This window comes from Ictalurus punctatus, chromosome 13 (genome assembly GCF_001660625.3).
Source record: "Ictalurus punctatus breed USDA103 chromosome 13, Coco_2.0, whole genome shotgun sequence".
Taxonomy (NCBI): Eukaryota; Metazoa; Chordata; class Actinopteri; order Siluriformes; family Ictaluridae; genus Ictalurus; species Ictalurus punctatus.
The window spans coordinates 26,395,632-26,407,500 of record NC_030428.2 but is presented as its reverse complement, the minus strand read 5'-3'; the positions used below and the strand labels follow the sequence as shown (position 1 = coordinate 26,407,500).

General features: G+C 40.0%; 1 protein-coding gene across 1 annotated transcript; it reads right to left on the bottom strand.

The window, feature by feature from the left end:
- Positions 1-4,176: 4,176 nt before the first annotated feature.
- LOC108273458 (pepsin A) lies at positions 4,177-7,552 on the bottom strand. Its single transcript, XM_017482682.3, has 9 exons — positions 7,442-7,552; positions 7,107-7,257; positions 6,823-6,940; positions 6,586-6,704; positions 6,239-6,432; positions 5,492-5,608; positions 5,207-5,348; positions 4,572-4,670; positions 4,177-4,425 (listed from the first exon to the last, which is right to left on the bottom strand). The coding sequence occupies exons 1-9, from the start codon at positions 7,498-7,500 to the stop codon at positions 4,288-4,290; spliced, it is 1,137 nt and encodes a 378-aa protein (XP_017338171.1). The 5' UTR covers positions 7,501-7,552; the 3' UTR covers positions 4,177-4,287.
- Positions 7,553-11,869: the final 4,317 nt, after the last annotated feature.

The following is an 11,869-nucleotide window of genomic DNA, read 5'->3' as shown; positions in this document are numbered from 1 at the left end:
GTTTTTGTTTGTTTGTTTGTTTTGTTTTTTTTCTGCCAGAGATTTTGTCCGAAAAATCATACAGTAAGACGTCAGTAAATCAAAAATGATGACTTTTGTCAGATTTAGTGCTGTAAATCTACACTTATTGAACACATTTATACTTATTCGTTCATTCGTTATTAGACATCAGAATGGGGAACAAAAACGTCATCTCATTGACTTGGACTTCGGCGTAGTCTGAAGGTCTGAGGAGTTCAGAATCTGCCGATCTAGCGTTTATAGGGAATGGCGTGAAAAACAAAAAACATCCATCGAGCGTCTGTTCCGTGGCCGTGAACACCTTGCTGATGAGGCAGGATCGTCTCATAAAACGGCGAGAATGGTTGGAGCAGGTGAGCAGAAAAGCATCTCGGAACACGCTTCAAACCACGAGGCGGACGGGCTGCAACAGAAGCGGACCAGATAAGGTTCGAATTGTCGACGAGTAATACTGATCTGTAGATTTACTTCTGATTGACGCTCATGAGTACATGGACGTCGCACCGGCGTGAGCGGGCAAACGTTACAACTTCACGTACCGTTATTTCAGCTGGCGTTCAGTGAGCAATTCCATACCATTACCCATCACTGAGGGGATATTTGTTCCTATTTAAGAGATTTAAGGATTCAGTCGGGATATTTTTCTCTGCATGCAAACCGTAAATGAATGTTAGCGAATGAGTTAAGTTGAGAGCCTTTCTTTCTTCCTCTCCCTTCCATTCTGTCGCACTGGTAAACAAAATGAATTGCCTCTGACAGCACTTGTCACTATCTGACACACACAGTTCCTCATTTAGAATGGCAAACATGGGAGGAAAAAAAAAAAAAGCCTTATGTAAGAGCCCCCACCTCTGTTCACAAATCCTCATGTCCCCTCGTGCAGGTCAGAGGAGGACGTGTACGCCCGAGGAGAGGACGACGATGGACAAAGCCACGTCTGGATGGAGGGACATGCAGGATCGAACGGTTTACGGGGTGCTTTGATTTTTGATTCGTGCGGATGAGTATAAAGGAGTTCATGGGGAGCTGGTACAGAAGAAATGAGCTTTGGAGTCATCCGTGTAGGCAGAAGATGAGAGAGGAAACGCAGTTTAGATAAATATAGAGGACACCATTAATTAGACGCACAGTAGCATGGCCAGGAATTATTTTTAGGCAGGGGATGAGGAAATGCCTAAAGTCCGTTTTTGTTTTATTGAGGTCAATCCAGGAAACATTGTCATGGTCCATTATGTGGATCAAAGGCCGGGTTAAACAAAGGATATCCATCAGGATAATCTGGGGGGACATGAGCATCTAGAAACTATGACTAGAAACAGAAAACAAGGCTCCAAATGAAGGAGACAAATCGCATGAAAAGACAAAGAATCTAATCAAGGACCAAACATAAAACAGGTGAAGACGATAGGGCAACCAACCAATGACAGGACACGGGTGGACACTGTGCTAGAACAGAAAAGGATATGGGAATTAAAGGACCTGAAAGCAGGGGAGTGTAAAGATGGCAGACAGTAGTTGAAGCAGCGGCGGTCCACCATCAACCAATCGTGCCTTTTTATAGTCCTTCCAGGATTTCGTGATTTTGCGATCGCATGAACTAATCAAAGCGATCGCAGATTTTCCGCAGATCCGGGCTGAGACGCGTCACGTCGCGTCGTCCCGACGCACGTTCAGCCAAAGCCCACTTCGATTCACGTACAGCTAAAGGGTCTCGTTTACCAACAAACATCGCTGCGGAAGTTTTGCGCAGTTGCGATTTCGCCAATCCAAGTAGCTTTCTGCAAAAAAATCAGAAAACTCCGCAAGTTGCGTCGCAAAATTTGCAGCAAAATCAAAACCGCGTACAATTTTTTGACGACCTAACCTGTACTTGTCTCGTCTTTGTCTGATGTAATATTCTCCAGAAGTATTGGCCCCTCCGACAACTCTAGGCAAATTTATTAGATAGGCAAGGGTGAGAAATCTTTTAAGTCTTCGGTATTTATTTCGTTCACTGTCCTACTCTCTTAACTTAAGGGTTTTTTTTTTTCACGGTTCTCGAGCCATTTCACGAGGACCTTAAAGAGGAAAAAGTCATAATGATGACTTCTGAGATTTTATGTCATTACTGTGCAAACGAATCTTATATGACACGTAGTATAGTAGGCTGCACTAAGTGAGATTTAGACAAACATTCCATGGGCAATAATTGCTTAGGATTCAGAAAAGGGAAACACCAGGAAGCTTACTTCAGTGAAAATAAGGACACAGTATGGACATATGAATTGTATAACAGTCCTATAAGGGCACAAGGACTACAAGGATACTGGGTTATGTAGGGACGGATAGGATATAGACTGTTACATCACTCGTGTCCTCTGGCTCACTGTCCTTATATAATAGAGAGAGAGAGAGAGATTGACCATTCCTCCCCTACAGCTCGCTCACTAAAGCTCAGCCTTTAATCTGCTTAATGTTACTCTCATTAGTCAGTGTTCACCTCAGTGTCGAGCGGAATAAATAATACACGAGTTGTGTTTCTTATAATAGCTGTACACCGACTCGTGTAAGAAGCAGGAGTACAATTTCACATACTTTATTTCGAAGTCAATTTAACCATAAAAGACCTCAATCTCGAATCAGTCGAGGTTCTCTTCTTTCACTAGCATTTCTGAGAGTCGTAGATGAGCCTCGGGCGTCCTGCAGACTGACACGCTGCTGTGTAGACACTTGCTTTTTTAACCTTGGCATTTCTCATACATGTGTGAAAGCATATTCAAATACCGAGGCCTTCACAGATTTTTCTCCACACCATGCTCTGGTGGACTGCGCAGCTAGAGCCCTATCTAGTGGTTAGATGATGTTGTGAGATGATGTTTTTGTTTTGTTTTGTTTTGTTTTTCCAATGGAAGCAGAAAATGTGCCAGTTGGGACATTATGTCCGTTTTGTGAGCTCTCAGGTCAATTCATGCGTGTAGTTCTATAATTGGGGTGCGATTTGTATCCCGCGGATATTACATTTACAAATGACATTTTAAAACACAGTAAAGTGTCCTTCACAAGAACTTCTGTTATGGATAAATAACGGAATAAAAACGTTAATAAAACCTACAAAATCTACAGCACTTTGCCGGTCACAGTCCACTATGTATAACTGCATTTTACCTTGAAAAATGCTTTAAAAAAAAAAAAAAAAAAAAAAAAAAAAAAACCTGCATTAATAATATTTTTTGCATTAATATGTTAATCCATTTAATATCTCATGTTTGAAACATCTTGTTCCAGGAGTTAAAGGTTATGAAAAATGTACATTTTACATTTACTCAATCCTGTTGCCTGAACACATTCACTGCATGAAATATTTGGATCATTCCACACACACACACACACACACACATACAAAAAAAAACAAGAAACAAAAAAAAAAAACAGGAAGCTGCATCATCTACATCTCTTGAAGATCACGAGAGGAAGAAAAGTTTCAGTGATATGGACTGACGAGGTCACGCTGAATGTAAAACCGTGTTAAACGAATGATCGATTGAAAGTTAATTATTCATTTAAAAATCATTCGAGTGTCTTTAATGTCCTCATCTCATTAGCATAAATGCTAGTTAACCACATATTGTGCTTCTGCTTGTTCTATGCTAAATAAAAACAACAACGAACCCTCGGACCCTTTACTCATAAAAGAGCTAAATTCAGCTTGTCAGCACAGAAACCTTTCTTCCTGTGATGTCTTAATGAGTCACATGGTTAAAGGTTTTATTATACTCAATATTGGAAAATGAAAAAGTTTTGGCACCGCAATCATGGAATCAGTAATTAGTAGAAAAATTCGGTAAGTACTATGTATTATACAGGAAGGAATAGGAACGGTACAGAATTATGGCTCCAGACCCTTTTACGGATTACAGGGGGTCTACGGGGAAAAAGACTTTATTATTAAATAATATGAGCAGGATAAAATAAATGTGAAAATGATTAAGGAACCACCTGACCAACCTAGAGTATATATACAACATGTTGCCTTATGGCTGTAGAATTATTTTAATGTTGTAATGTTTCTTGGCTAAAGAAAAAAAAAAAGATTGGAAGGTTGTACTGATTTGAAAAGGTGTTAATAGTGCAACAAGAGAATTCTGCAATAAATGAATCAAACTCACGTACAATGTATGCACTAGAACTAATCACTTTATTATGTTGTTACTACTGCATCATTTTATCACTGACATTTTCAGGATTGTCGATCGGCAGCAAATAAATGTTAATTGATGTTCTGTGATTTTACACAGCCTTGGCCAGACCCACAGAGTTGTTTGCCCTGTTGAAGACGGTGTAGTACTGCCTAATGAACACATCACCCAGGATCCACAAGCTCGAGCTGCTCCCGCTGAAACCGGTGCGGCAGCCGTAGTAATAAGACTGTAAAGAACACACAGGGTCGAGCGGGTTAGTAAGGGATCAGACGTTTTTGTCATATTAGACTTAACCTCACATCCCAAGCCATTTCGACCAAACAAACTGGACCCAAGGTCATGAAAGTTTGCTGCTGTGCCACTGGAACTCACCTGACGGGTGTAGGCTGAGGCAGGCAGGGTGAAGGCATTGCCGTTGATGTTAAAGGTCAATGTAGGCATGCTTGCAATGTTGTTGCAGTTCACCACAGCCTAAGAGATGACAAGCAGTCTGTAATTAAAGTCCACTTGGACATGGGTAGACAAACAAAATCTGCTATAATCAATGTTATATTATGAAATATGTCTGTATCGGTCTGAAAAAACCCACTGGGATTTGAAAAAGATGAAAATGCCAATGTGGATGTATTTTATCACCATGTGAATGGTTTTACCAGGCCACAACACATTTGATTTATATTTATTTACACATTCAGCTTTGTTGGGATAATAGTGGTCAAATTATCAAAAAATAATGGTGGACCCTGTCTTGTTCCCTGAATGTTAAAAAAATTAGAAAATGGCAGAAAATAGAACTCCTGAAACAACTGATGTGATTTGCTGTATAGACTTCATGAATTAATCATATTGATAAAACACACTATGTAAGATAACAACTTTAATCCAAATGAGGCAAATATGGGAATGCCATAATACAAAATGAGCTCTGTGTTGTAATACTGACATACACATATTCCACTGTAAAATAGATGGATGGAAAAACATACATCTGGAGTGCCGTTACTTACATCTCCATTGTTCACGGTGGCTCCCACCCAGCTGTTAATGTTGTTGATGTCACTGGTAGGACCAGAGATCAGGGAGGTACCAGTATCCACAATAGCCTGGCATCCACCACTGCAAGCAACAACCTGTCCATTGATGGTGACGCTTGGGGAAAAAATAGAACACCAAATACAGTGACCGTGGTTGCTTGTTTGTAAATTTTCAACATGGATTTGATACAACATTAATAATCCATCCAAAGAAATTTGTAGTTACCTGAAAACAGTTGAAAAGAAAACAGTTGTTACCTGTCCACGGTGATCTGCCAGTATGTCTCAGAGGACAGAGGGATCCAGACCAGAGAACCAGTGTAGTGGTTGGGGTTGTATCCACCGAAAATTACCTCACTGCCAGTTTGAGAGTTGCTGGGGGTGGAGGACATGGCCATGTCAGATTATTTACTTAAAGTTTGAGGGTCTTATTCATGGACCCTTGTAGTGGTAGCTTGGTCGTACCAGGATTTGAACCTTCCGATCAGTTGCCCAAAACCTTAACCACTAAGCCACCACTTACAATGTAACTGCTTCATAGCAACACCAAAGACTTTTTTCAGACATCAAAGACTAGTTTCAGACAGCAATCTTTGTACCAAATACAAAAGCTTTTACAAAGACAGACTCTTGATTGTGTATATGCTTGAATTGAACGTACAATTTTAAAGTCCTTTTGACGCAGATTAGCTTCTTGGTACTATCTAACACTTCTGTGGTCAACTCAGTATTGACCGCAAAAGAAAGTCCACTGGTCAACTTTTTGTCCTATTACCACCATTTTCTGCTGGCCACTTTGAGTTGGGCCAGTCTACATTGGCAGCCAGTGAAGTCAGGAGCTTACATGTACAAATAATAATGAGTGATATCGTTAAGTCTGATGTATTTCCCTACTCATAGAAAACAAAGTCACTTCCTTCCAGCTTACGCAAACACTTTGTGCCTCAGCACCTGTAACTGAAACCACAATGATTGACTTCGTGTTACAAAAATTTGTTCTCTTACCTGCTTAGGTAGACCGAGAAGTAATCCTGCACAAGACCCTGCTGGACCATGTTGTCAAAGACGGGCTGGGCATTGGAGGCAGCGAGTTGTGGGTAGGCCAATCCCAGAATACCATCAGCCTTCATATGGGCCATGAAGGGTGCCTCGGTTTGACTCAGTCCAAAGATCTGATGGGGAACCTGAATACCGCTCACCTAGAGAGAAGTCCATCAAGTAAGTACCAAAAACTTGAACTAGTTGAAGTCATTTCAACCCAGAGGCATTCTTAATTGTTAGGTATATGTAGTTTACTGTAAGTATAGTGTGATATCACTGCTGTTATTAGATGACTTTGAAGACATTCTAACCGTAACAGTGTCATATCCGAGGAAGCCAGTCATGCTGCCGGTGCCGTACTGGATTGACAGAGGCTGGTTGGTGGCCTGGAACGTGCTGGATTGCTGAGGATTGAACCTCACATGGTTGGCTGTAAGACAGAAAAAGGCCTCAGCTCTTGCTTCTTGCAACCTTTAACATCTGGTAATGAGGCATACATGTATTTGTAAATGAGAAACATGTTAATTAGTTGGATGGTTGCTACGCACTGCAAGCAGCACTGCTGCAGTAGACGGAGGGAACCCAGAGGTTGGAAGAGCCAGTGTCGAAGATAACCTGGAAGGACTGAGGAGGAGTGCCAATGGAGATCACGCCATAGTAGGCAAGCTGCCGAGACAAAGGGGGTGAAGCCATTAGAAACAAATCCTGGAGTTTTTATTATTTCATTTGGAAATCATTATTTATTGATTCCGTCTCCATAGAAACCTCCTAATGCACATGATAGTGTCTTAGCATAGTTTTATCAACAGCAGGAGCTGAAAAATGAATTTACATCAGCATCGTTGGTCATGGATTCGTAACCAACGGCATAGCTCTGGGTGAACTTGACCATTGGGTTGTAAGGGTACATCTTCCTGTACTTCTCCCAAAGACCCTTCTCCTCCAGTGCATCACGAGCACTCTTCCCCTTGATCAGAGGAACGCTGCCATAAAGAGATGCAAAACAATGTTTTCGGTCATTGGCGTACTGGCCCTAAAAGCAGTTCAGAGACAATACCCTGGCCCAGTACTGCATATGAGCAATGAGAGTAATGCTGAAAATAACACTCTTTGAAGTTAGTTGCATTAGATACTGGATGCTAGAGACAGATGGAGGACAAGTTTTACCTGATGAAGCACTCAGAGAGCGCCAGCATGGAGCAAAGAACCACGGCCCACTTCATCATGGCTGCTTGGAAATGTTCAGCTGCTTGAGCTCAAAGACTGCAAGACTTCTTCAGGGTCCGGTTCTTTTATACAACATACACCTCTTCATTATATCTCCTTGATAAGGAACTGCATAGGTCATACGCGATAAGGAATAATTTGGACCAGTCAAAACTGATGCCCTCTAGACAGTGTCAATAACAGTCGCAACATGGAAAATACAACTAAGCATACAGTGTTTGGTATTCTTGTACAACGCTGCAACAGTAGACTAGTAGAACTTTCAGAACCTTAGCTTAGTCTCATGTGTAGGTCTGGACAATGTTGATTAAGTACCATTAATGTTCCATTTATGTCCAGGGTATATTTAATTCGCTACTTTGATGTTCAGGGCTGTTTCTTAGACCACCAGGGGCCCCCATGATTTTTTTTTTTTTTTTAATAATAGATACGCAAAAAAAGCACACTTTACTATAATTCGGTGAAAAGGTGTATGTAGGCAGTCCCTGGAAGCCACCTTGTTTTGTGAGAAAAAAACAGAACTCTAATTTACATAGCTAAATTCGGTAACTAGCGTAACTAATGTCAGAAGTTCATAAAGAAGCAGTAATCATGAACAGTCATATGAATCTGGAGTGGTAAAATGTGAAAATAAAAACAAGAAGTGGAGATACTAACCCAAAACACCAATAAAAAGTTAACGCTGATTTTATTGGATTTAGTCAATCAGACCTCTTTCTTGCTTCGGCATGTTGATGTAATTGAAATGGTAAAATTTAGTCGCTAACTAGCTTGCTAGTATCTCAAGTAAAAAAGTGTTAGGCTAACATACAGCACATAAAAGTTGTTAGCTCATTACTACTAGCTATGGGAACAGTAGCCTGGTGGTTTTTCTGTCTTTTTTTTTCCATATCTAAGGCTACTAAGCTACTTAGTTTTCATTCTTCAGGTGCTATAAGGAAATATTTTAGGGTGTTTTTGGCATTAGACCCAGCTAAAAGTGATGCAGGTACATTCTGCAATTTCTTTATCTTCATTTATAATGTACTGTATATATGTGTTACTATGTGTATTTATTGACTTTTACTGCTAGTTTAGAGATATCATTGCTTCCGTATACATTCTTAATATTTTTTTTTCACTCGTCGAAGATAAAGAAGTAGTAATTCCGTTCATTCTCGCACATAAAATAACACGACTGAATGAATCCGAGAGCCAAGAGATAAAGTGAATCCACGGGTTTACCGTAGTAATGGAAGCATTCCTATGCCACTTCATATCTTCATAATCAGGAAAAGGTGCCTCAACAATTTTTTACTCTCATACATATACGCTGAAATGCTTTCATTGTATTGAGGACTTTAAATGCGCGTGGTAAAGTATGACCTTTTATAAAATTCAGTACATGGTTTGAAAAGTCTTGCATTTCTCTGTCGTACATTCACGACAGTGATTTGATCTGCCTTTCAGTCATAACTCAGAAGTATATACGGTTTATGGAGTTAGCGAGTGTAATAAACGATTCCCACTGGTGCAGTCGTGCCATGTGGTGAGCGATGTGTATAAATGGGCGATAAAGATGTGCAAGCTTCCAAACAGAACTCTGAGCCATAATGTCTTTCATGCTGAGCCCTTCCATCGTTCGCGATTAGTCTAAATATTACATGGTTGCTTGTGTTGGCGTGTGGCGCAACAGTTTGATTTCCGTGTCTGCTGTCAGTGCTTTTGCTGGTAGCAATAGTGACGCAAGCAATTTCAAAAAAAGATGCAAAATGAGCCCAATACTCCAAATAGTCACCTTTTAAAACCTATGCACTAACAGCTTACTAACTCGAAACCCTGTGCACTAACTCTAACGGCTTACTATTAGAAAAAGCACTATAATATCTTAAATTAACATCATGCAATACACTTTAATGAGGCTGTATTAAAAATACACAACTTTTTAAGTATCCTGTCATGTTGGTATGGTGTGTGCATAATTATTTTGTCAGCTTTACTTATAAGCAGTAGTTATGTGACACCTAATTCCCGTTTACCTAAAGACAGAGACGGCTCTTTCTCAATTAGTTCCTCGTTCCCACTCTTTGAGTTTTCATTAGTGCCACTCAAATATCACTTTACAAACAAGTGGGAGGTTGTTTTCACAGCTACGCTGTCAGGATCTTCTCACCCGTCATAATTACACTGCAGGATGTTTTCACTATACGGCTGGACTTTTCTGTGCAATTTGCAGCTGATCGAGTTTTATTTATTGAGCAAAATGAATGAAGCTATAAACAGACAGACATGAAAAATGTGGTTTAATTATAGGACAATTTTTGTGCTAATGTTTCTGCATCAGCTCCTTCCTATTGAGATCCAGATGTTCACTGTACAAACATCATCATCCGCGTTTATTCAATCGTTCATTCAAGAGTCATGTCTTTTTAACCCAGTGTAATCACTCTTTAATTTTTGGAGGGAACAGCCGTTAAGAAAAGCATGACTGGGGAAAAAAGTTACGAAAAGACAAAATCAAAGGAAGAAATTTAATTATATATATATATATATATATATATATATATATATATATATATATATATATATATATATATATATTATTGTATATAAAATACACATGAAATAAACACGAGGGAGACCTAATATGAGTAGTATGTAATTTTATTGAAAATTCAGTGGACTGATGTTCACCTAAGACACAACACACACAGATAAGCAAGGCGCAAACCATACATGTATTTGATTAGTGCGGTAGGCCTCAGAGCGTGGGTGGACGGTCAACTAAGAGACACACACACACACACACACACACACACACACACACACACACACACACACACACACACACAGAGGCCTATGCCACCACGCACACACATACAAAAGGAAAACAGAACATTATAAGAATAATAAAAGAAGTATTAAGATATTATAAGGATAATATAATGATATTATGAAGTATGGAGTACAGAACAGGGGGTAAAACACTTGCAAGCAGTATAACCAGATATAAAACAGAAATATAGAGCAAATATGAAAGAAAAAAAGCATTATAAAACAGAAATACAGAAAAATGTGAAAGAAACTTACTCATGATGCGCTTGAAGGTGTGGAGGATTCTTGTCTCACAAGGAAAAGTCAGGAGTAACACAGACGAAGGCCTTCAATTTTAACAGAGAACCAAGATGGGCCGTTTATAAGGGTAGTTGGGCCAAGTTGCACCTGCGAGATAACCGTCGATGGGAACAGCGGACCCCGTGAGACCAAGGTCTCTCCGAAATGTTGAGTCTCGTACCTATTGGTATTATGGGAAGGCTCTTTCGAAAACCTAATAATGTTTGGTGAGGGCTCTTTCGAAAACATAATGGTATTGTGGGAGGGCTCTTTCTAAAACGCATTGGTGTCTGGGTCATCCTGACCCTAAGAAAACTGTATAAATAGAAGAGCTTCAGCTCTGGTTTTTTAGATCGCATTTTGGGGCGTCTCTAACTGTGTGGATCTCGTGTGGTGGAACGGAACGAATAAACCTGGACCCTTGCTTCTTCTCACTCACGGCTGGTGTCTTATTTTTCTTTCTCCAATTGAATATGTGAGTATCTGTTTCTATTTTAAGTGTCTTCAGGTAATAGGCAAAATTTGAGCCAGCAATATATATATATAAACACATATATATATATATATATATATACAGTAGGTAACACTTTCTGTAACAGCCCTTTAAGCTTTATGTATGAACTGCATCAATTTGTAGTCCAAATGTCAAAATACAGAGAAATGATTTGGGGATAAAAACAAGACATGTACCAGTACAAGTTATCGAAAGTACACAGGAATGATTGACAGGTACACCAGAGATCTGGTTCATTATTTTGGTGTAAGATGATGGAACATAAATGTCCCCAATTTGCTGCTCCTTAATTGACTTCCTGGTCACATTCCAAGACAGGGAATACATAATTCATTTAAAGAATACAAAAGCTTTTACCCCTACCAATGAACACTACCAAATTTTTGTACACAGGACAGACTTAGTCCTTTTCTGTCTCAGAGGGATCAGAGTGCCAGGCTTTCTTTTTAACTAGCATGTCAACTCTTGATTCAGTCCAATCCCCTTCTTCACTGTGAGGTCTTAGAGGAATGGCTCCAGGGCCTTGAGACTTAGCGAAACTTTGAATGGTATCTGCAGAGTGACAGGATCCTGAGTGCCAGGCTCTTCATCTAGGGAAACCCCTAATCTCTGGACCTGCTGTCTGAGACTTCCGCCTTCCTGATACTGATAGATAATTCGTGAGATGGGCAGAAGGCCCCAGGAGAGATGACTCGGAGTGGGTAGCACGTCGATGAGGGGGGACTTGAGGGATACCATCATGGGAAGACTGAAGAGGCTTC

What these genes read in the sequence shown, in the direction of transcription:
- LOC108273458 (XM_017482682.3), bottom strand. Translation starts at nt 7,500, where the DNA reads ATGATGAAGTGGGCCGTGGTTCTTTGCTCCATGCTGGCGCTCTCTGAG. An exon ending in CTGCAGCAGTGCTGCTTGCA is followed by an intron (nt 6,705 to 6,822) that starts GTGCGTAGCAAC and finishes TCTGTCTTACAG; the next exon opens with CCAACCATGTGAGGTTCAAT. An exon ending in CCACCGTGAACAATGGAGAT is followed by an intron (nt 4,671 to 5,206) that starts GTAAGTAACGGC and finishes GTCATCTCTTAG; the next exon opens with GCTGTGGTGAACTGCAACAA.